At 41.0% G+C, this 26,262-nt stretch overlaps 1 protein-coding gene across 2 annotated transcripts; it reads right to left on the bottom strand.

Moving 5' to 3' along the window:
- Window positions 1–1,625: 1,625 nt before the first annotated feature.
- On the bottom strand, window positions 1,626–25,792 carry LOC139198613 (noelin-2-like). Of its 2 annotated transcripts, none has more exons than XM_070827509.1 (8): window positions 25,272–25,792; window positions 19,757–19,906; window positions 17,187–17,342; window positions 11,952–12,171; window positions 9,167–9,273; window positions 4,331–4,507; window positions 4,076–4,249; window positions 1,626–2,477 (listed from the first exon to the last, which is right to left on the bottom strand). In XM_070827509.1, the coding sequence occupies exons 1-8, from the start codon at window positions 25,413–25,415 to the stop codon at window positions 2,157–2,159; spliced, it is 1,449 nt and encodes a 482-aa protein (XP_070683610.1). In that variant the 5' UTR covers window positions 25,416–25,792; the 3' UTR covers window positions 1,626–2,156. The 2 variants fall into 2 exon arrangements, with proteins under 2 accessions (XP_070683610.1, XP_070683611.1); XM_070827510.1 differs by having other exon boundaries at window positions 19,757–19,921; window positions 25,278–25,792.
- Between the last annotated feature and the right edge of the window lie 470 nt (window positions 25,793–26,262).

Below are 26,262 nucleotides of genomic sequence, written 5' to 3'. Positions count from 1 at the left end.
TGTCTGTGTGGATGTGTCAGCAATGCTACCAATATAACAAAAAGTCTATTGGCTTTTATTGGTTGTTGGTGTAACTTCTGATCATTTCCTGCTGCAAACACAGCTGCTACTTTTCAGCATTCAGTTAACATGGTTCTGCCTGAGGTGTCTGGACGGGCACAGGGCCTCTCTGGATGATAGAGTTGTAAATTTGAGCTCCTGGGACAAGCCACACAGCAACTGCACAGTGTGTTGGGTAAATTCTCTGGCGCGATCTAACATGTTGGCATTATCAAACGAGAAACACCAGTCAGAACTGGGAAATGTTTCACTAACAATTCACCCTGGTAGTCAGGTAGTCGTGTCGGACGTGTTGGCTCAGGTGTTGTGAAGCCGTTGAGTTTTGAAACTGCGTATGAACAATGTAAGTAGAGTGTACACATTTCTCACTTTCTCCATGTTTCATCATTCAAAGTCAGGGGTGTAGCTGGTGGCACACTGCTGTCGTACATTGCTAACCAACATTGTCTCATCATCTCCTTGTGGAGATCCTTTACCCCTCTACACTCTGTGAGGGAGGGCTCGTTACTGACGTCATTGTTGCCACATGTTTTCTTCTTCTTTACAAAGGCTAATAACGTGCTTCATATTTGCAGTCTTGTGTGCCCGATTAGCCTGTGACTAATATTCTAATCAAACCCATTCATTTCATCCCGTCACATGAAGCTTGTGGGTCATGGAACAGCAGAAAGGTAATGGACTTACGTCTTGGGGGCGTTTTTACGGGGTTACTAATGCTGCCTGGGAGGAGGCACTGCCTTAAAGGCTGAAGTAAGGGAACAAAAATCTCCCACAGATTATATGAAAGCCTTGCTGAAGCCTTGCTCTTCATGAAGTGCACTGATGAGCATGTGTGGCTGTTTTTTAATTAGTTATACTGTAAATCCTCCTGCCCAGAGGTGGACATATGTAACATGTAAATGGCTGCCATCGCTTCACTTCTGGTGAGGGTGTTATGTCTGTTGGTGCGTCCTCACTCTTGGTGTGGTTGTTTGTGTCCTCTAAAACGTCTCACCTCTCCAGAGAGCACCTGTTCTGACTGAGGTTGCGCGTCTGTAAAATATGGATGCAGAGTGGAGGGAGAGAGAGAAAGAGAGAGAGAGAGAGAGAGAGAGATCATCTCCCCCTATTGGCACAAAGCTCTTTTGTTATGCTGGAGGTCACTGGTGGTCCTGTTCTTGGTTTTATTTTGGTTAGGTAAGCTTTATATTGTTTTGCGAGGCCTTTTGTATGGTTGATCCTTGACATTTCCCTTCCTTATTTTGTGTTTGACTGGGGCCTCCAATTCCCTTTGTCTGATTTGTAAGTTACTTTTGTTTAGTTAGCAATAAATATAGTTTATTTTAAGCATCCATCAGCTGGGGTCTCATTTGTTATTGCCTCTCGCTGAGCTTCTATTATGTGAAAAGGTCGAACACATGACAAAAAAAGATTCAAACCTAGATTCTATCCACTTTTAACACACATGCATATATGTAGACAGACACATAGGCTTATGCTTAAAAAAAAAGGTAAAAAGTCACCTCTCCACTCTTCCTGCTCCAAAACAGAGATGACAACAGTCTTGGCAAAGTTTGACAGTAAGGTTTATTGAATGAACAACCATGCTGACTGAACACGTCCACGATCACATCACAAACCCAAAATATCTCCAGCAGGTCCGTCGTCAAAGCTCGAAGTTTGAAGCTAGTTGAAATTCAGTTCACGAGCTGCATTTTTTTTTTTTAGACAATTCAGCCTCAACTTCCAAAATCACGTCTTGAGACACAAGTGGAATGAAACGCAACAGAATATGGATGAGCTCAAACTGTCTGACTTTCTTCTTTCTATCAGCGTCCCCGTGGCAGAGGCAGTTAATTTTCAACGTCGCCGTGATGAATACTCTTGTCTGTGACCTTTAGACATGTGTTCAACAACCGTGTATTGTCTAGTTATTAGCTCAGTGAGCTCTTGCAGTCTAAGTCATTCAAATTCAAACACAGACAGTTCTTACTTTCCTGCTGACATGAATGACCATTGCGAGTGTGTGTGTGTGTGTGTGTGTGTGTTGCAGTGCCCTTAAACAACCCATTGCCTCTACTTTAACCCTCTTTTTTTAACATTTCCTTTGTGTGGATCTATCCATCACTCCGGATGACGTGAAACAGTGTGACGTTATAGAGAACCTGGTGTCCGTTGTTCCAGGTGTACAGCGCTCTCTCTCTGGGGTTGTAGTCCATCATGCTGATGTGGGAGTACTGGTTGTGGAAAGGGATGTCGGTGTACTCGTACGTGGAGGAGTTGGTGTGGTAGGCAAAGTGGACCTTGGCCCCAGCCAGGTGGGAGTTGGTGACATACAAGGTGCCACAGATCATGAAGGCCTCGCCCGCGCTGCGCTTAGGAAACCCCGTGTCCCAGCTCTGGAGGACTTCCAGCGAGCGAGAGTCCAGGCGACTCACCTGGAGACAGAGAGGGAGGAATGGCCACAGCGAGCACAAGATCATAAAACCGTACACGTAGTTTAAAAAAAAATCCATTAAAAACTGCTGTTGCACAAGATGACAATGTTGAAACTTCCTGCTTTTATAACCTTACAATGTTTGTTGAACTGAATGAGAGGAGGCCTATGTTGTGTGTCTAGCTATTAGTTAACTCCACTGATGGACAGTAACTAAGTGTCCTTTATCATAATTGTGCTTAAAGGTTCTCGAAATATCATATCTCAGCATCTCAAACTAAAAGGAATGTGCATCCAAACTCCCCCCATGGTGGCTCTGCAGCTGCCTCTATTAGCTCAATAGCTTTGCTGAGTCTGTCGCTGAGCAGCTGCTCTGACTTGATTTTCGGCTTGGTTTCACTGTGCCACGGATTCACTCACTGACAGATTCACAGACTCTCACACACTAACATGCACACACTGCCGTCCTGTTGATCAAAAGTAGGGACAGAGAAGCTCAATTACAACCCACACAGAGTGGGGAGACATCATTTTCTGCTCAGACTGATTATTCTGAACGTCGTAGTGTAGATAACTTTTAAGTATGATTTTAAAAAAATCCACCAGCTCTGTATGGGTCTTGGTCAGGATTCTTAAGAAACTAATTACATTCACAGAAATGTTTTTTTGTTTTTTGTTTATGTACAAACAGGCTTGTCAGAGCTTGACAGATCCACTGTGCCTGGTCACAGTAAATAAGATGTAAGTGCGTTTCCATCCATCTGTTTTTACGCACAGTTTAAACAGTTTAAGTAAAAGATAACAAAAACAACTCACTTCTTATGTGAGGTTTGAGTGGCGCTCTTTCACTCTCTCATTGCACCCTCTTCTTGTGCTATGGTTTAATGGCACCCCACTGGAGCATTAGCGCCACCAGCTGTTTATCTCGATAAGCTCAACTCCTGATACTCACAAATTCATCACACCAGTAGGGGATGGAAATGTGCATTCATTTATGTTTTCTTTTGCCAATTTTCTGGATATTATGCAAAAACGGCATCTTCCTCCTTGCTCAAATATGGAGTTCAAGATATTAAATATTAGTAATACGTTTTTTTTAGATGGGTGGATCATGTTTTGTTTATCATTTTATGTTGGTGAAGATGTTTTACTTCCGCTTGAACTGTTGGCATTTTATTGAAATCTGTTCATCAGTCTTTAGATTCATGTCACATACATCCCCCGCCCTCCCCCTCATAAGCAGGAGATTGAAACAAGTGCACAGTAGTACACAAAATTAGCTGTATACTTTATCAAACCGTGTTAGGAAAACTGCAGTGCACTTGCTATTCTATATGGCAGATTACATTATTATTCAATGGAGCAATTTGTCTGTCAGCTGTTTTAATGGATTTCTAAAAACCGTGGGAGTTTATGACTTCTGGAAGGTAAAGCGAACCTGCTGACAGCAACAATGTCTGCGTCATCAGTGGGTTTTTCCCTGTGTTTTAGTCACTGAACATTAGCCGTCCCTTATTCAAATACAGTGAAAAACACATTTTCACTTTGCTTGTTATTTTGTTTAGTTAGTGCAAGAACACACACTGGGGTAGACTGTACCATAATGTTTCCAGCATTTGGGATAGAGGTATAGACAGCCCAGAGTCCCATCTCATCAGCCATGAGGTCGATGTCAGAGGATCCTCCCCAGCTGTAGGGAAACGTGTTGTTGTATCCGGCTCCACTAAGGCTGCGCTGCAGCAACACGCTACGAGAGCGGAAATGGTACTGAACCTGGAAAGACAGACGCATCACTCTGATCATTTAATTATCAAACTGTTGTCTCCTGTGTTTCTATTCCAGCCAGGCTCTTACCAGGATGTTGCTCTGGTGTTTGTTGTAGTAAAGTGACCCGTTGTAAACCACATGGCCGGTTCCTGCCCAGGGGTGGGGCAACAGATGCTGCACAAAGTTCTGCCCCTTGGTGAAATCCCCCATGGTTCTGTACTCCAGCACACGCCTGCCCTTATAGTAGCCGTCCATAGACCACACCTGATGGAGGAAGAGAGGGAAACACATGGTTTACCTCTGTATCCAGGAAACTAAATTAACACCCACCAGGCAGTAAATAGTGTTGTATACTATATTGTTTCTATTTTTCAATACTTCCTCTACCGTAGCTGTACATAGTTGTGTCTGCTGTGACTTTGTAAATTTCCCTGTCATGGGACTAATAAAGGAATATCTTATCTTATCTTATCTAATCTTATCTTATCTTATCTTATGTGCAGAGAGATCCACAATGGTCACCTACCATGCTCACCAGGAGTTCTCTGAAATAATGACATAGTTTGTGGCTTTTGGTTACAACCGAAATTCTGTCTGAATGCTACACTATCAGAGATTTTATGGTAACGTTAGCGACTTTGTCCTGCTCTTTATTGTATTGGAGGAAGTTTAAACTCCAGCAAACGAGAAACAGGTTACACAAGATAGCTTGTTATCAACGACATCTGTCATCCCCAAATAGTTTTCTCTTCTAAAAGTAAAACATACAGTTTGAAAATAAAGCATAAAACTAATGTCTGTGTTGCTCGTCGAAGTGGGCCATATTTTTCTATAACAAGCATCCAGACAGTTATGTTACATCCACATAACAGCCAGATGGTGTATTTCTCCTCATCATTACTGCAATATGATACTAAAGCTAACTGGCTCCTGCAATAAAACAGCAACAGCAATGTTGTTTCTTCATTTCCTGACTTTTTCTAAGACCATGCAGGTTTAGCCTCAGTGTCCTATGTGTCCTATGTCTCGACATCAAGTGAATATTTAAGAGCCTTTAAAAGGGCTCTTGTTTTAAAACAGGTCAGTTGAAGACCATTTTAAACCCACACACAGTTTAGATTAATTGGCTAGCTATAGCCAATAAAGTCTGCTAGATGGTTTTTCAGTGAATATGGTAAACAATCAGAGATCTATGGAGAAACAAACGGACAGAGAACAAGACAAGATGAGGGGGAAGAGGAAACGAGATGGGAGGAAAATTGAGCGTAGACAGCTTGGAGGATTAATTACCCAAAGAGGGGCGAGAGGTGAAATAGATGAAAGAAAAGAGCAGAGAGTGCTTGCAAGAGAGTGCATTGTTGGTGAAAACGATGCTCATTATTCCCTCTGCAAACAGAGAAAAGTACAGAGGGCAGAAAAGAGGAAGCAGATGAAAAGGATTTTTTTTTCCATGGGTCAAAGAAAAGAAGATGTCCTGCAGTGGAAGCACCATTTTAAAAATTAGAGTTAATTTGTTGTCTCAATATTCAAAATTACCATTGAATAAGGGAGTTTGAGACAAAGGTATCTGATTGCAGTGATTCTGCGAGATCTTAATAGCACAATATATAATTGAGACTCAGCTTGCGGTTTGCAAAGACAATAAAAAAGACGACTGATTGCACATCACCAAACAACCACCAACACACTCATCTCTCCCTCTTCTCTCCTCTAAATACCTCCTGTTCCTCCCTGTTTTTCTCCTTGCTTCACCTGCTCTTCTGATGAAACTTTCTCTTTTTTAATTCCATTAAAAACCAGTTTCACAAGTACCTTTGTTTTCTGGCAGCTGTAATCTTCTTGCATTTGATCGCACCATTTACTTTATATAAACAAGCACCAGACGCTGATTATACCACAAACAGCGCGAGCAAAAAAGGAGCTTTTTACCGTTTCTAGAAGTCTCACTTTAGTTTTAAAGATTGTCGCACCGTTTTCTTTCTGCTCCTTCCCAGGTGGCCTACTCCCCTAAAGGGAAGGATTTTTTGAAGTCTATCCTAATACAATACTCCCATGCTGGGATGTGCTCGCTTCGTAGCACACCTACACTGTAAAAGAGAATAAAACCCACACTTCTCTTTTTCAAATATTTATTTTAAAGTTCAGTGAGTTAGACAAATCAGGTGGGTATCATATCCCATGCTGTGTGCTGTTATTCTCACAACTGCAGTTTGGTTCAGTTGGTCCAGCCAAAAGAAAACAATTATACATTTCTGCCTTTTATGTCTGATCCAGTTCGTGTTCTTGCATTTAAGAGGATTAAACATGAAGTCATAACGAGGGACAAGAAACCCATTGATTGGACAGATTTGGTGACTGTCATACTGCGTCATCAGCGCTACATAGACCCACGTGGGCACTGAGCACTGCTGAAATGCCCTCAAGCAAGGCACTGAACACCTAACAGCTCCAGGAGTGGAGTTATGTGGCTGCCCCTTCACTCTACCATCTCTCTCCACAACTGCATGTCTATCGGTCCTGTGTGTACGTGTCAGTGCTTTGGGCCTGTGTGAGTGTAAATCTGTACAGTGGATTGTTTTTGCTGTCCTCCTTTCTGTTTTTACTTCTTAATTGCCTCCCATTTTTCTCTCATCCCGTCCTACTGGTCTCCCACTACTGTCTTACTTTTGATCACCCTTCTCCTGATGCCCCTCACTCTGTTTATTCCTCTTTCCGTCCACCCTCGTTTTCCTGTCTCCTGTCCCTGCATCACACCTCCTCACCAACAAGCCCCATTCTCTTTCTTTCTCTCTCTCTCTCCCTCGCTGTGTCACTCTCATCCTTTCCCTCCCTCTCACACTATCAGCAGAGACATCTTGACAGATCAGGGGGGTTTCCACACCTAAGCAGCTGTTCTCAAATACAGCGACAGGTGTGTGCGTGCGTGTGTGTGTGAGTGTCTAAAATATAATAAGTGCACACACATCAACACACATTCACACACTGATGAGTTAATGAAGAATTCATAAATGCCAACCTGGGACCCTGTGCAGACACTGTAGTCATGGATACCAAAGGATGTATGAGAATGACTTTACTTACAGAGTGTGTGTGTGTGTGTGTGTGGCAATAGCTCCACACAATATTGATTATCCAGCCAGGAAATCTACTGATCTGTTATGATTTCATTTAAGAAAATAAGATTTAAACAATAAAAACACACGTTTAGCTCTGTTATGTTTTCTGTCAGCAGAAATTTGGGAAAAATACTGGCTTTATTGTCATGAAACTTGGTGGAAGGGCGCAGTGAAGTAGTGAAAATGACATTTAGATCATGTTTTGTAAAATGCTGGAGTTGGAATTTAGATTACACAACAGCAGCAGTCGGCCTTTTACACCTGCAAAAGGTTTTTCACCGGGCAGTCAACTCAGTTAGAGTGGAGCTGACTACCTAGTGAAAAGGGCAATGATGTTCTTCTGTAACTGGATATGGAAATGTACGTTGGCAGTGTTTGCTAACAAATTAGCGAACAACTGTAGAACAACTGTAGCTACCCAGTGGAGGTTTTGACCAACAGCAGTGCTATGGTGTAATGTTTTAATGAGCTAGTCCCTGTTTTGTTTTGATCTCATGCATACACCATGCGGACGCACATCCACACGCACAAGCATGTGACGTGATACGGTCACAGTTTCATGCCATTCCACTACTGTACGGTTGGTGGTGGTAATGCACTATGAAACGTAGCAATGTGCTAACAAAAGGCTAAGAAGAAGTAGGCTGCTCACTTGAAAACACGGGTTCAAACAATGGAGGGATTAACTGGATACCACGTTTAAAGATGGTGCTTCATTCGCTGTATATAAAAGACGGTCACCAGCTGCAGTGACACTAATATATACTGTCTTATAGCCGCTCTTTTTCCGTGCTTTGTGCATGGAAAAATGCTTTTTATGCCAGTACAAGAGGGGCTGTTGAATGCTGAATATGCATTGTTTTCAAGCGTGACACACACCCAAGAATGACACTGCATTATCAGAATTTCTCAGGTTTCTTCAAACTGAAGCATGGAGATTTGAAAATATTCAAAAAATCAGCGATGCAAATGTTTTATTGAGGAAGAAAACATTTGCATCTGACATGTTTGTTAGGCCTCAACGATACACACAGTGCATTTTGGTAAGAAATACTTAATGTAAACATAACTGTGTTTGTTTACAAGGGGACTCCACAGGGCTCCTCTAAGCTCGAGGAAAAGCAAGAGGATGAAAGTGAATTCAGCAGATTACAGCTTTTTTATAGTTTCACTGGCTTATTTATAATACAGATCCAGAAAGAACATTTACTGGATTTCCATAAAATGCATTACTTGAGCATTGCTGAATGTCACACTCGGATTCAGAAACATCTCGTATACAACATTAAACGCCAGAGACGGAAAAAGGTTCTTATTTTTGGGACAAAGATGCAAACTGACACGGGAGCAGGGAAGGAGACGCCACCCATAACCTCTTAACTGTAACAGTACGAGTCACACTGGTAACTGGGAAACTGAATGTAATAACTGGGGTAGTGCTGCTGTGTGTAGCTCGTTCTCATCACCAGGGAAAAACTCTAATAGGGAACAGGCAAGGGTCACCATGGCGATATAAATCACACCTGGCAACTGGGAGACAGTCGCCTTGACAACTAGCTTAATATTCGCTCCCTGAAAAGAGTGTGTGTGTGTGTGTGTGTGTGTGTGTGTGTGTGTGTGTGGGAAATGGGTGAAGCTTGTCGCGAGTGAAGACAGAATGCACACAGGAGTCACGTTAAAAGTAAGGCAGAAAGACAGAAAAAATGCATTAGGAAAAATACAGAACTAAGCTGCCTAGTGACCAGATTCACAACACCTGCTTCACTTGTCATGTACACACACACACACACACATATTGTTCACATACCCTGCTGTCAGAGCTGGGAATCATAGCATCAGTCATCCAAGAGCCAAAGCGGGACCCCGACGCTCTCACTGTGATTGGGCTACTCACTGCAGTCAGACGACCACAACCTGTTGACAAATGATGGACATATTGTGTTTAATCTGCAAATGAGAAGATTGTGGAAGCAAAGCAACAATTGGCCTCATTCACAAACATTTAAAACCCATGAGCAAACATTTTATGCTCAAATTTATCAATATTTCCTTAAAAATGTTCATATTCTGTGAACAAATTTAGACTTGCCTCAGACCACACATACACACAAATGGTGAAAGCCTGGCTGTCTTAGAAAATACAAACACACACCTTTTAACTAAATGCAAATTAAAATGGAATTCATTAAAATAGACAACATTTACTAATGCATTGGCCAAATGTATTAAATAACTATGAAATTAGCGCCTGTTCATCCTCAACAATTATTATCAGAATTAAAATTTTAACTATAAAAGCTGAGTGTCCCATTCCCAGCTTATAATGGAGTACATGAAAATGTCCATGAAATTAAAGTTTTGGTTTTCATTGTTTTTATTGACTTGGCCTATAACGATCAGCTACTCCCATCAATTTCAAAAGAAGCCTTTTCTTTCCTTCTAGCTCAGACACTATTGGTTCAACTACTTCAGCTGCGAAATTCTTTAGCTTTTTTGCGTTAGGCGCTTTCTTCATGATACAACTCTAGGCAGGAGTTAAAGTGGAATTTGTAATGTGGTGCACCGAAGAAGCACCCAACCAGGCGAGGGAGTTCACAACCGGGCTGAGCCCTGGATGAATTTAACATTAAGGTGCCAGTCCCTATATTTATATCACTTATCAAATATAGGTGGTTATCACACAGCAGCAGGAATGAAGCATCGTTCTCCACAGTCAGAAAGGGCACTTTTACAACAATAATTTCTTTATTATTAAATATTAACCATCCTGTCGGGGCGACATGATTAGTCGGGATCTAATGGTAAATGACTCTTCTGTGCTTTTCTTCCCATCAGGCGAACAAGTATGTAACAAAGAGACTACAAGTTTATCCAGTCAAATCTTTTGAAATAAAGCAGCAGAGTCTTTCCATTAATTAGTTCCATTAAATCTTACTGGATGCTTTTATTTTAAGAAGAAAATATGAGTAAAACTAATGAGTAAATACTGCCTATCACACAATGGCAAAAAATGAAACATGTTGCCTGTGGCTATTGATTTGAAACTAAATATACTAAATACTACTGATACTAAATATGATCAGCTCTGCAAGTACGTGCACACCCAGGCTGAGCACCTGAGAGATGGATCAACTAAGCATTACTGTGCTGAAACACTGATACGGATCGGTTAGGCCCACTTTAATCCCTGCCTCCAGGCAAATGGATTTCCTCATATAGCGACATGGGGGCATGGCAATATGCTGACAGCAGAAAGCGAGCAAGTGCTTGTCAATTTAGAATTATTCTGATTCACTAACATGCGCACAGTGGTAAGACTTATTATGTGTGCAAAGTTAGGTCATTTCTACGCACATTTTAGTGAACAAGGCCCAACGTGTGTTCATATTTTCTGGTTTGGAGTGAGTGATGATTCCTGTCAAGGTCACCTGGCCAGCTCCTTTATGAGCAGCTGTCACCTGCCACCGGTCTCAAGCCAGATCACCAGCATTTATTGAACTTTTCAAATAAAACATGTTTGTGCCCCAACCATGAACTGTGTCTCCGTAACAGAAAACGATGGGAGAGAGACATGACTGGAAAGAGGTGGAATTTTGAGAAAAGCATTTTAGAAAACTTCTTCTTAAACTCAAACAGGCTGTAAAATGTAGATCTTGCGCTGCAAACTGAGGTCAGCAGTATAATGGTATCATTTCAGTAGTGACAGTTTGCTGCAAAAACAGTATCAAAACATCCACATGAATTTCTCAAACCACCTCTGCAGTATAATATACTTATATGCCATCTATTCATAGACTCAATAATTCCCAGACTATCAAATTTTCTATTCCACTCATTATCTAATAATTAAATCAAAATATGCCTAAATAACTCTACTTCTGTCTCTATCCTCATCTATGACCTTGTCCAACTCATGCATCTCAAAGCAGTAAATTACCATTTCGGTAAATACACATATTCGCTGTCTGGTGAGTTGGATGAGAAATTCAAAACCTCTCATGTCTGTCCGGTAAATAAGAAGCTACTGACAGCAGCTAGCAGTTAGCTTAGCTTAGCACAAAGACTGGAAATAGGGGAGAACTGGTTGTCTTCCACTTGGGTGCACTCGAGGTAGCTGCTGATTATCTACCTCTCAGCAAGAAAGGAGATAAGCAGAGTTCATCAGCTGTGTTATACTGCAGGTTATTTCAAAAATTACTTTTTCTTATCAAACTTTCCTTATTCCTGACTTTCAGGAATCACAAAATCATCAACAGTTTTTAATAACAATATGATGTCCAATGTTATTATCAGTCATATGTCATCGGTGTTCAATTAAAGGGGAATATCAGCAATTTAGTACTGTACTTATATAGAATTAGGTGACTTGCAAGAAACACTTGTAAAGCCAGACAAAACTGGTAAAGCTGAGATATCCCAGCTTTTGATCCAAAGTATGGGTTCCTGGCTCCCAAAACACTGGATCCTCCAATTCCCATAATGCAACATGATTCTGTTAGACCCTCTGTGTTTTGTTTACATCAAATGTGAAAGGCAGCACAAGTAACATGTTTCTGTGTATTAGCGAGTATTACTAACCCTCCAGCACGTACCGAGTTTGTTCATGCAGCTGTGTAGCCTCGTCTCCAGCAGTAAAACCCTCTGCTGAAGCTCCTCATAGTCGTACGCTCCGATCTCTTCCTGAATGGCTGTCAGGATGATTGACAGGTTGAGGAGCTCCAGTCGCAGGGTGGCCAGCGTCTGCAGGTCCAATCTGTACTGCTCCACCACCGACAGAAGAGGCCGTAGCTGAGACATCTGGCCCTTTAACTCCTGTATGCGCATGAAAGACGGGAAGAAAAACAAGTTAGACAGAAAATGGGGTTCACATTAATGCGGTTTAATCTGATAAAGCAGCTATTTCCCTCTCTCTTTTGGGTGTGGTGCCACGCAGTAAAGCTATTGCGCTTTCAGAGCCAATTGAATTAGTCTATGCATCTGCTCAGGACGTCCTCTGAGTGTCATTACTTCTCTGTGGATGAAGTCTGGGCATGTCTCACTGGGAGGAGACCCCAGACTAGACTCAAGGTGCTTTCCATTCAGATAATTACACTTCTTCCCGTCCTCACTGCTCCATCCTGCAGCCTGTGACCCAGAAACTGATCAAGTGAGGAGAGAGGAGGCTTCCCCAGGAACCACAAGTGTATTCTGTGGAGTCATTTTTTACCAGAGAGCAACACCCCTTGATTGTGAATCTGTTTAATGATGTTCAGCTGATCTGATATGGGCTAATAATAGGAATAGCATATCTGTAATATTAATGCAACCGGATGATTTAAATTCTGTAGATTAGACAAACTACTTGTAGAAACAGGGAAGAAAGCACCAACGGCAGCTCTAATGTTATTCATTATTCATAAAATAAAATGATTAGATGTGTGTATAGTCTGCATGATGAATAAATTATAAAAATTCTCTTGCAACTTTGCCTCCTTTCATCAGCAAATTTTATTTTCTTCCTCTGTTCTTATTTTCTGTTGCAAGAGCATCTTGACTCATTCAAGAAAAAAAATATTCAGTTATACAGCACATACATACAGACACACTGTCACAGATTTTATTGCCCTGTAATATTCTTAATTAGTATTGGTGCAGCAGTCATCAGGTATCTAAAAAAGTACAAAAGTTCTTCTCACACGTTTATCAATTAGATAGACGTCCATTTACTCAGTTCTCTATGTGAATATGCTTCAGTGAGGCAGGTCTGTCGACGCCTCTGACTACTGGTGCTCCAGTTGGCAAAAAGTTTAAAAAACCATGAATCTAATGAACTATCACTCAATGAAGAAGACAAAGCCAGAACGTCTGCATTTTCTTCCTGTGTTTGACTTTCACATCTAAGAACGAAGAACAGTCTAGAAAGGAACAGTCTAAAACTGAAAATGGGTGTGATTACACTTGTTTGACTGACCTTGTTCACACAAATATCCCAGCTCTCCTTTTTTTGTTTTATTTTTTTTCTTCTCCTTCATCATTTTTTAACAGTTGAGATGATGTACATCATGAGCAACTGCATCCCTCTCTCTCTCTCTCTCTCTCTCTCTCTCTCTCTCTCTCTCTCTCTCTCTCACATCCGTTGGGAGATTAAACGTGAAGATGAGATGCGAGTGAGCGAAGCGAGGAGCCTTGCAAACCAAATGGAAAGCACCCCTCGAAAATGCTGGAGGGACTACATATCCCATCTGGCCTGGGAGCGCCTCACAATCCTGCAGGAGGAGATGGAAGATGTGGCTACTCTGCTGGCACTGCAACCCAGATAAGAAGCTTTTTTTGTTTTTGCATTTTGGCCTTCCATCCACAGTCACAGCTTTTTCTATAACTGAAAATATATCTTTTTGAAAATTTGAGCCAGTGTGGAAGCAGAAAAAAGGATTTTTTTCAGCAATCAGCTTGAAGGAAGATCAATATCTAGTGTGTGAATGATATGTGTGACACAGCTGTGAGTTGCAGCAGGAGGATAAAAGGTTTTCTTTATAAACCCCTTTATGTCTCTATTTTAGCTCTGGCACTTATCTTTCCACCTTAAAATGCCCCAAAAAGTGTTTGCAGTTTAGAGACAGATAGAATTGATGTGGGAAAAAAAGAGAGGGATTGAAAGAAATGTCAAAAAGCAAAGACAAAACCTTATCATTTTCTCAGAACATCACATACCCCCACGCACAAACGAAACAACACACCCAGGAAACAGGCTTGGCAGTCAGTCAAACACTTTATGTGACTAATTCCTCCCCTTATCTTCTAATCAGGACCTAAATACTTTTCCCAAAATAACTGTAACCTGCTTTAGCATCAGTTTGTACATGCTTGGGCTGACCTTAAACTTCATCCCCACTGACTGGGACTGGCATCGTTATTTGCATAAAACTGTATCATTAATATGTATTAATATCAATCTTGACAAAATGCTAAAAATGTCATGGCCTGTTAGATGATAAACACCTTACCTGGCTAATCCCTCCCCTACCATGTCTCCTCCTTCATCTTCAGCCCTCTCTAATCTCTCCCCTCCTGTTTCACTCTTTTATCTCGCCCAAGCTCTCTGCATAACCTTTACCTCCCATTTTACTGCACTTTGCTCATTCCTCTCATCCCTCCCTCCCACGGGGAAAAATGGTAATATGCAATAAGACATCTTTTTCTCTCTATTTCCTTCCCTTTCTCTTCAGTCTCACTTAAATCCTCTATCAATCCATCTGGCTGTCTGTCTTAATCTCTCGGTTTGACCTTTCCTTCTCCTTCTCCCTTGTTCTCCTCTCCCCATGGGATGGAAATACTTTTTAGTTATTGATAAACTTACTGTAGCTGCACATCGCATAAATATTCACCAGTTCTTCTGCCTCTCAGTGCTCAGTGCAAAGGCAAAAGCTTGTGACTGTGAAAACCCCCAAGGACCAACATGTGCACTCTGTCTCTCTCTCTCTCTCTCCCCCTCATACACACACACACTCACACACACACACACACACACACACACACACACACACACACACACACACACACACATAACCTAACTGCATAAAAACTTAAAAACAGACCCCAGAGCCCCACGATGTTGTTAAGAAGATGCTCGGCAAAAGATGAAAGGCAGAATGGATTTATGGGGAGGCGGAAATTTTCTCTATTTGGGGAAATACTGTAAGGGGTCGTGTGTGTGTGTGTGTGTGTATTTGTGAGCATTTTGCTTGTTTAGTGTATCTATATTTGTGCCTCTGTCCAGTTAATATAGCATCTCATGCTTTTAAATATTGGATATATAATTCCATAATATTGGGTTTATGAGCTTCTGATTACTAATGAAATATAATAAATATTTTTAAACAAATCTGTGTTATGTTTGCTGTTTGGTAAACATAACACAGATTAAATTAAAGGAATAGTTGACATTTTGGGGAATGCACTTGTTTGCTATCTTGCAGAAAAGGCAAGAAGCATTTGTACGATAAATATGTGGCAATATATAAGTCAGTAGCTCCGGCATATAACCCCCATAAAACAGCAAATTGTTGTTTTTGATCTTCGGTTCTTGTGCAGATAAAATGAATGAAATACACCATATTAATTAGTGAGCTTTAGAGGTGATGGTAGACTGATTTTAGCAACTTTGGATAGACAAACAGGCTAGCTGTTTCCCCTTTTCCTTGTTTTTATGCTAAAAAAAACTAATGCTGCTGTAGCTTTTTAGCAAATTACCAAATGTCCCAAAATGTCAAACTATTCCTAAACACGGTATCAATGGCTTTTCTAGTTTTGGTGCCACTGAAGTATGAAAGATTGTTTTTTCTCTGGTAGTATCATGGCCTGAAGGTAGGGTAGCCTAAAGATGCAGTTCACTGTGGCAAAGACAAGAACAAACAGTATGGTTGCTGTGGAGTTAGCATAGTAACATCTTTTGAGAAATTTTATCATTATCAATGTATCATTGTCCTTGCATTTAAGGACTAAAAACAATCAGTACTTCCTGGAAAAGAGTTTATACCACCTAAAGACTGAAAAAGGCTTGAATGTTTGCGATTTTGCAGATAATTGTTCAAGTGAGTCAGGATCAATTAAAATAAGTGAATACCTTTGCCTCACTCCTCATCCACAGGATTGGGGAGAGACATGTTTTTTCTAACTGCATCATGAAGCCGTTCTCCTTAAAAAACAGAGCTCTTACTGGTCTGTACTTATTGCAAACAACGATGATTGCCTAATGAGATTTAATGAGATCCTGTGGTCAAAGATGTTTTACTCAGTAAACCCTGATTTGGTCATTTGCACATCAAAAGAAATCTGGTTTAAATGAGGGCTACATTGGTTGAAAATGACTACACTTAAATGTGAAGCATGTCCTAACTACAGACTGAAGTATAGTCATTGAAATGCTGTTAAAACGACTGTTACATGTGACCTAGATATCTAAAAAACTTTCACTTGTCAGCCAAATTTAGCCCACTTTTCACACTGACGTCAAACAAGACACAAATCCCCAAATCAATGCTCGTGTAGACAGCGTGCAGGGCTTTACTACCTTTGAGTGTCAGGGTCATTAGGAGTCCTGAGCTGCCAATTGCAGACATTAAACCAGAAATGTCACAGCTGATTTAAGTGTTCAGATCATTCACCCCTCATTCACCACATCTTTAGCCTTTCATTCTCCGTAGCTCTTGAGATAATCTTCCGCTTGCCTGCTGGTTTGTTGTTGGCACAGACGCCTGGCAGAAAACACAGAGCTTGATGAGATTAGTACTCCTAATTTAAGAAATGAAATACATTTAGTTTTCCCGTAATAAAAGAAAAACCTTATCAAGGGAGATAATCTATCTTCTCTCCTGCAAATTTAAAAAGTCGACACTAAAAGCTGAGAAAAGCTGCATGTTGTACACTGACGGCTTCTGCTTTTGTGTGTCAGTATTATGTAAATTTCATCATTAATATTAAAATGTCATGCCTGTTCCAGACAGATCCCTTTTTTTTTTTTTCGGACAGCTCGAAGTCTTAATGTGTGCAGTGATGCTGCAGCTTTGCTGGCACCTTCTGTACAAAGCTGTGACGAGTTTACACAGTGGACATGAAGCCAGTGAATTGACAGCTTCAAGACAAATTTTGTCCCCTTCATGAAAGATGCTCGCGTGTCTGAGTGCAGGCAGGAAACTTCAGCTTGGCATGCGTGAAATCAATGTTTTCACACCAAAGGTTATGTGTTCCCTACAGCGACCGTCTTACAGTGTGTATGTGTGTGTGTGTGTGTGTGTGTGTGTGTGTGTGTGTCTGGGCGTCTGACTCTGTGTGTATGTCTGTGTGTTTACCTGCAGGCCCTTAGCCGTCAGAGTGCGGGGGTTGGCCACATAAGTGTGTAAGCGTCCATCCACTCCTCTCAACAGGGGCTCAGAGTCTCGGACATACTGCAGGTCTCTGGATGTCCGCAGGTCTACAACCTCCATGGACTGACTCACATTCTGAACCTGACACACACACACATACATGGTTGATATTATGAGTGATCACTGTTAGTATAATGCATTGCCTGTAATGTTTCTGATTGATTTTGGCTGTTGTCTCATTGCTGCCACCCGCTACTTGCTCCCATTGTTTCCAAACACCTGTTGTTTGCGTACCAGTGTGACAGAGTGGTGATGTGATAAAAAGGCGTTGGTTCATCCAAACTGCAAAGACACACATTTTCTTACATACTACTTGCGTCAAGCCATGCAGATAAATTTGGTTTTATTAGATATATTTTATCCACCCAAGAGTATCCATCTGTGAGTTTTCTGCTTCCATCCCATTACAATAGAGATAAAAAAATGAATTTCATGTGTGCAACTTGCAGTCCTGAAAAATGACATTTAGAGTCACGTTCCCACTTCCCCAGGCCCCTTCATTGACATTCTCTACCTGTGCACCAAATGGCCTCAGACTTTTCCACCTGACTCCCACATCCAGCCATTCCCTCCTTTCCCGCAGTGACCCCTTTTCTGCCATTCGTATCACCTGACCTTAACCGCTCATCTGCGTGAAACTCCATCTTAAGCTGTCTGCCTGTCAGTCATGCTTTTTGGTCACAGTTTGCTGTTTTTCTGAACCGTTTCATTTCAATATTAACTAAAACGCTCAATCTCATGAGGACAGAAGAAGCACTGAAGGCTAACCAGAGTCATTAGGGTTCATCCTCAGGGGAGCAGAAATGTCTGTTCAAAACTTCATGGCAATCTGTTGAGTAGTTCTTGGTATATTTCAGTCTGAAAGAACAGTCCTAGATTGCCTCTCATAGAGGAACACAGTGAGTGTGGCTAGAAATGAAAAACAAGACAAAAAAAACAAAAAAAACATTGTGTTGTCATAGGGACTGTTTTTTCAGCAGAAAGTGGTTCCAGTTTAAACCCTTTACAGCGAGGCTTGTGTGTGTGTGTGATAGTCCAAATTAAGGGTGAGACACACTGCAACTGTTTTTTTTTTTTCCTTTCATGTAATTTTTTTGTGAGGCACCACAGACAAAACTCCATTCACTTCAATTTAGAGGGGAGGCAGCAGAAAACTCAGGGACAGATGGCGCAAAAATTGACATATAAAATCAAAAGAGTTGTGAAAAAATACGTTTTGGAGTTACATGCAGGCTACGTTTCGGGTGAACTGACCCTTTAATATTCCAACCACCATAGCTCAATAACATGATGCTAAGTCACACAGATTGTACTTGTTTTTGATGGAGCTTCACATTAGATCCATTTAAACATGAGTGTCTCACCAAGAGTGAGTTCTCCTCTAAAGAAACAAACACTCCTACGCTTCTTCTCATTAACAACCCTGAAATGCTACCAGATCCTTCTAGTCTCTTTTGATACTGAATGGAAAAACAAGTATGAAAAAAAAAAAAAAGAAATCCATTATCAAAATGACCCAGATATCCAGAAGTGATAGGCAAACAAACAAACAAACACCCAGGCAAAAACCCACCCACACAACATATCTCCCGCTGTAACACATGGTGGGGAGGCTAGAGACGGGTGGAAAAATCAGAGAGCACAACATATAAAAACACACACACACACACACACATTCACACTCACAGCAGGATCTAGGTGTCACTTCCAGAGGAACGCTGAGCTAATTAGGATTCATAAATACAGAACCCTCCCAACAGGAACAGAGCAAGGAGAGAAGAGAAAGCGCTGTTTCAGAGTGTTCATCTTCTCTTTTCTCACTCTTTAGTACAGGATGTAACTCTAGCAGCAAATGAAAAAAGAGTTATAATCCTGATGATGTTACCTTTAGTGCGCTGTGGTTCATTTTTACTTTGGCGAGAATACAGGCTTGATATATCCTGATGTGTGAGCCTTGCAGTGGTGCGTGCTTTGGGAGATGTTTGCTGGCCTGATGGTGTTCAATAATTCATCAACTTCTGTCACAAATCACGTTTATTTCTCTCTCAGGAAGCACATATACGTTGAGTGAAATATGCTTACGCAGTCGCATGCATATCTCTACATAAACACACACGTATGAATCACATAGATATTCAAGCTTAAAAAACCTCATATACAGCGCTGCGCCCTGCAATATAGAACAAAATGTTTCTTTCCCACCCATCTGTCAATGTTTCCTTTGAGCTTAAACTAGTTTGGCATGTTGAATGACTAGGAGTCTTTAGAGGATACAGCTACTGATGTATCAGGGATACATCTGTCAGTGAAACCTGAATGTGTTTGTGTCAGTTCATGTGTGTTTTCGGCAAGTGTCAAAACAAAGAGACAGTCCAGTGAATATTTCATTCCAGTACGCTGCCTTTCCCCCGCGCTGCATCGCAATGTTGACCACCGAAACATGCGGGGATGCACTCTAGAGTCAGACAAAGACAAACACACACATACACACACACCTGTTCAGTCAGCAGGCGTAGTTGTCGACTCCGAGGGTCTCGTTTGCAGAGGTTTCGTGCCGGAGCGACCACTGTGCAAACACACCTGCCATCAGGATCTGAAGCCGTGCTGTACACCTGCCAGCCCTCCTCTGAGCCCGGGTACACACCCTGCACACAATCAGGCTCAGTGTTAATCAAGTCACTGCAGGGAGACCATGTCAGCCGTGCATTCAACAGAGGAGAAGGTTGGTAAAATAAAACTCAAAGTAAATCAGGGGATTTAAGTTTTTTTTTTTTGTCAATAGCTCCCATTTTTGGGGATACCGCTGTTCTCATGAATTGGAAATATGCTTTTATAAATGAGTTTTACATCCTCCTTGATTTATTTCTTATTAAAACTAAATTATTATTATTAAAAATCTACAATTCTCCACTAATGGCCTTCACTGTATTATTTTGTGACACGTTATACTATGTTATAGAGCTAGAATAATATGTAAATAAGTAATTTGTAGGAACTGTCAACAATATTGATAATCGATCGAAGTCATTTGTAAAGTGAAAGTTGAGAACAGCCACAGGTTCCAACTTCTAAAATGTCACAGTTGGCTACTTTTACTCATTTAAAATCTTTCTAAATTAAATATCTTTGGGTGTTGGACTATTTCTATGACTAAACAAGGAGGGTGTGGATTTGTGGTTGTGGACATTTTATAGACTAAACAATTCATCAATTGATTAATACATTTCCATTATGAAAAATGATGAGAAATGATCATTACTATGTTGTACTGAAAATAAAAATGTTCTCACTCCGACGAACACTTTTCAAAATGCAACTTCCTTTAGTTACCTCTAAAAACCTGGAGATTGATTGAATCTAAAATGTTAAAAAAAAAGAAAAGAAAAGCAAATGTCCTTTCATCCAGTCAATGTGACTAAGATTAAAAAAAATACACCCAGAAACCATATATTGATCAAATGTGCTTCTATCAGCTGCAAACACCACCAGCTCCATGACAACACGCATGTTAAGGAATAGTTTCATCTGAATCACATCCCTCAGGAGCTGCTTCCCTTCAGGCTGCATATAAATCCTGCCCATGTGTTCAAACAGGAATCATACTGCAGAGGTGCAGGAGTGCAGGATATCAATAAGGCAGAAAATTATCTTTAAATGACTTCCTAAGATATTATTTCATTGCCCTTGAAGTAAGTCCATGTTTGATTTTTGTGTGATTGCAGTTTTTTTGTTATTTTATGTGACTTTTGTCTCGTATTTTGTGAAAGGTTTCTCAGAAGGACCCAATGAGTCACACCATTTCTTTTGTGCATGTTTTAACACAACACACATTTGCCCAAGATCCCAGCATGACATTCTGGTGAGGCTGTACCTGAAGGTGGACAAATATTTTCCTCTTAAAAATGTGTCTGTCTAATTCTATCTAGCTGGCAAAATCACAGCAGGATTTATAAGGAGCCCTCGCCCGGACACATACTGTGATTTAAGTGTCCAATTCGGTTTGTAAAACAGAGAGTGCGTGCTCTGTGCACTTTATTGCACTTGACTGCACTATAGACATCCATGTCTAAATTAGATATTTCTCATTTGCAGCTAAAATCAGCTGTGACATCTCCCACATGTTTGTGTCCAGGAAAGCCAGCAGCAGCACTGGAGAGTTTCCACCCTCTCCATCCACAGCCGGAGCTGCTGTTCTCTCTGGCAAAAAGTCACCGGCTCCCCAGAGCGCCCACAAATCTGCACAAAAATGATTTCTGCCCTACTCACAGTCCATACTAATGCACAACTTCACTCCTGCTCTCGCTGGTACCATTTCATTCACATATTAAATATATATTTCATCCACATATGTTTCCATGTTTCTCACTTGAATACTTTAGTGTGTGCAGTGTTTCTTTCCTCATTTGTTGTTCAGACTAGAAAAAAGATTTCTGAATGATAATGAAGGAAATTATAGAGGCACCTATTTCTGTAGCAACTGAATACCTTATTATATAGTAAGTATAAATATGATAAGTATTATTATTATTATTATATAATAATGTCAATCAAAATCTGACTGAAATTCATCATTTCATCAAAGGTTTTTGGTTTTTTTAGGATTTACAAATTCAGATAGAAAATCAAAGCATCCAACATTCAAAGGAGGTTGATTAGACACTTAGATCACATGACTGACGACGGGGTTGATTCATTTTTCAGCAACCTGTTCTTTGGACATGACTTGAACTCCAAGATCAGAATTTGAGAAACTTTAAAACTTTTAATCTGAACGTTGAACCCAAACTTAACAGCTAAAAGCAGTTATAATCAATACTTTTTATCGTCACTGGATCGTATGACTACATGTAGGTGAAAGGGGTCGCTCACAGTGACAAATCCACAGAGACTCTGCTGTTCCCCTCAGCTCTTCCAAACTTTACATCATTTCAGCTCATTGTTGTTTTCCCACAACTTAACTGTTTTGGTTCACTCTCACCGCCCTCTCTCTCTCTCTCTCTCTCTCTCAGTGTTGTTTTTGGCTGCAGCAGGCAGCTGTTCTCAGCGAATGGGCTCTAACAGTGACGGTATGCTACCTGCTCAACATCAAACAGCAAACAGACACAATAACTGGAGAGCGTAGTGGAGCGATTAGCAGCATTTAGCAAATTTAGCAAAAAGAGAGTGAACACTGGACTTAAATTCATCAGGTGACCATGAACACAACTCTAATTTAATGCCAATGTTTCTCTGTATCTGCTGTATGTGTAACTAAGAGAATGTATGTTCACCATATCAACTTAAAAGGTGATATGTCAGTGTTATGACTAGTTCCTTCAAAGATTGAAATTGTTGAGGCCCATTATTTGCTTCCAGAGAACAAATTCATTTTTCTAAATCTTTTGTACCACAAAGAATAGAGCACATACTTTTTAATGAGAACAACCTGCATTTGGGGATGTAATTTTCAAGGCTGCAGGACTTAGCAAGACATCTAGATTTATTTTTCATGTATTAATAGTTGTAAAATACCGCCTTAGTTGTTATATAATGACACGTGTTTCTGTTTTTATTTTTTGGGGGTTATTTAGGACTTCATTAGGTAGTGCCGAGGTGACAGTAATTGTTCCCTGCGGTTTAAACGTCGGACCCAAGTCCCAACACATTAAATTAGAACACATGTAAAATCATGAGCTCATTTTAGTGAGATTTAACCAGGTCTTCAGTTTGACCTACTTAGTGTTAACATTTTAGAACAATGTAAAGGCACAGCTGTGCTCAACCTGACACACACACTAGCCTGTCACGGGAATCTCACTGAGAAGCTGCCCTACAAACCCTGAAAAGAATAACGACAGAGGAGGAAGCTGGGAGAGGAGGTACGGGAAGGGGAGGTGGAGGCCTGGAGGGAAACATCTGATAAATCAATCAGCTGGGTTTGGTGTGGTAACCTTGAAGTCCCCGTTTACAATGAAGCTAATGGGGGTAGGGGGTGTTCAAAGCAGGAGGACGTGGACGGGAAGAGAATATAGGCAGCATTTGTGCCGACTGCTCCATGTAATTAAATAGAGGAGGACATACGGCACCTAAGGGCTCATTTCACACAGGGGAAAAATGATAAAAATCTACTCAGGCAGCCCAGCTGATTGTGATCAGTGCAAATAGAGAGAGAGAGAGAGTACAGAGCTAACAGAGCAAAATTCCTGCATGAATTGAACAGACAGAGGCAGAAGCACAGGAGTTACAACAACATGCAATACCCCAAATAATGTCACAGCTTATTTTACACACAGAAATATGAATGTCTAAATCATTATTAACCAGGGGGATTTGTACCCAGGGGGGCACTTGCCAGAGGGTACGTGGAAAGACTGTAGAGTAGTTCAACTGGTCTGACAGACAATTTGATTTAAAAAAATATATCCACATATGGAGTCAGCTGCAAAACCTGAACACTATGTACTGCAAATGAGTGAACACTGGTTAGTAAGCAAGCAGGCAAGTCTAAACAGTTAGCTGAAAGAAATGGAAAAAATGGTTACAATAGCTAAAAATAGTGGATGAATATTAAAATAGATAGCTAAAAGAAATAGATAAATGGATTAGGTAATGGATTACCAGTTGATATATTTAGCTAATAGTAATGGCTGAATGTTTCTCAGTAACGCATAAACTTGACCGAACCAACCTAAACATATACAGCAGTCCAACTGTATGAAACAACACCGTAACAATATTCATATCCATTTATATGGTTAACAGTATTAAATAATAACTCATTTAAATCATTTTGAACATGGTGGTGTCAAGTACTGGAGCTCCTCTGACAGTTGGAAGCCTGTTCACAATTACATTCACACATCATCAAACTGATTTGCACTAACACGACAGCTTAAGAATTCAAATGTTCTGTCCATCTTCTCCCGCAGCAGCCTGAAGAAGCTACACTGCACCTCTAACAACTCCATCTGTTCTCTGCCACTTCTTGCGTGTTTGTGTGTGTGTGTGTGTGTGTGTGTGTGTGTGGTTATGTGTAGGCGTCCACTTGCATGAGACTGCATGCACTTTGCTGAACTTGCAAAGTGCCGCCACATAGCAGCTGCGAGGTGCTTCTCCAGCCAGAAAGCTAAATCATGCAAAGCCCAAGTGCACACACACGCACACACAAATGCACATACACAGTTTATACAAAGAGTTAAGAGACCTGCATGTGCAGTGGTCCAGCATCTACATGGGGTTGCCAGGGTGTTGCTAGGGCAACAAATTGCTGGCTGTCCCATGGGTGAGTCAGCCTTCCCCAGGAGAAATATCACCCGAGTAAGTCAGAGAGAGCGCAATCCCATTACCCCTCTGTATGTGTGTGTGTGTGTGTGTGTGTGTGAGTGTTCATGTGTGTATAGCAGTCGTTGGATACTGTACATGTGCCCTTTATGACTCATATCAACAGAATAGGTTATTATTTATTTATTTATTAGCTATTTATGCTTCTTATTTGCAGCATGCTGTGCTCTATTTTCAAATTCTGTTCTAAATCTGTCCCTCTAAGCTTTTTCTTTTTTGTGTCTTTGCTCTATTTTCTGCATCAATTAACAGATCAAATATCTGCTGCATGTAGGCTAAATGTTCCTGGATGTATTCATCCCTAAATTTAATCATCTAGGTGTTTTTGCCACGATTCAAAAGCACAGGTTACCATTATTTCTCCCTATACACTGTATCAAACCTGCAACAGTGACTCTGTATTTAAGGATACATAAATAATCTTATGTGTAATCTTGTGTACAAAACAGCTATTAAAGCATGAGTGCACACTGACAGAACACAAGATAACTTTCACTGCTGGTTGACTAAAAAAATCATCTGTATTGTTAAACTGATTCCTACACATTTAAAAAAATGTGAGAGATCAACTTCTGGTGACAAAAAAACATTTTTTTTTTTTGCTCTAGAAATACTGTGTGTGTGTGTGTGTGTGTGTGTGTGTGTGTGTGTGTGTGTGTGTGTGTGTGTGTGTTCATACAGAATACATACACTGACGATCCGCTCATGTGTGCCCTCAGAGGAGATGATGGTTCCATTGAGTCCGACCAGCGACGGAAGAGTCTGGGACATCCAGTTAGTTACCATAGCCATGGTGCTGAGCACCGCGCCTATCTTCAACATGGGAACGCTCATCCTGACACACACACATTCACACACCACACACACACAAACAGAAACTCTGACTGGCTCTCACACACAGTCCAAACTGTTGACAGCAGTCATGCTAAAAACAGCAAGTACACAACATGATGCTACAGGTAAAACGTTGTGTACACGCTCCAAGAGTTTTAAGAATCCAAAGTCGGGGTTTTGTGATAAAACCACAGCTGGGATCGTCCCACTGCTGAAGTCTCCGCTTCTCCACTGCCACAGGTTAGAGAATAAATCCTGGAGCACAAGCCACTCCAGATGCCTCTATGTGAAGACGTATCAAGTCTAAGCATCCAACACTCGGCTCAGGCTGCAGGAGATGCTCCTGAAAACAGCTGCTTAGGTCCTGCTGAGCTGTGTGTGTGTTTCCTGGACTGCTTCCTTCGCCTGGCGGTAAGATGCTGTGGCTGAGCCAGCGCTGCTCTCTCACTTATCCACTAACTCTCTGCCTCTCCCTCCCTCCCTCCCTCCCTCCCTCCCTCTCTCTCAGACACGCTCCTCCATCTCTGACTCTCACTCATGCTCTCACCTATTCTCTCAGCTCATTCATCATGTGAGCACATTCTCATCTTGATCAATGTTACTCAAATGAACGAGCAGATGTATACAGATATATGAAGTTAAGAAATATAAATATAGCCTTTTCTCATTATGCTGTCTATTTTCCACCCCATACTCCTTTTCACCCTATTTTCCTGTCCTCCTTTTCACCTTTATTGCAATGAACACATTAATTTATTTTCCTTTCCCTCCATTTGCCCTTATTTTCCTTATATTGATTAAATGCAAATGTCTACATGAAAGAACAATGCTCTGGATTGACCTCCGC

The sequence above is a fragment of the Pempheris klunzingeri genome, chromosome 3, assembly GCF_042242105.1.
Source record: "Pempheris klunzingeri isolate RE-2024b chromosome 3, fPemKlu1.hap1, whole genome shotgun sequence".
Classification (NCBI taxonomy): Eukaryota; Metazoa; Chordata; class Actinopteri; order Acropomatiformes; family Pempheridae; genus Pempheris; species Pempheris klunzingeri.
Note: the sequence above shows the minus strand (reverse complement) of the source record. Positions and strands in the feature narration are given on the sequence as shown.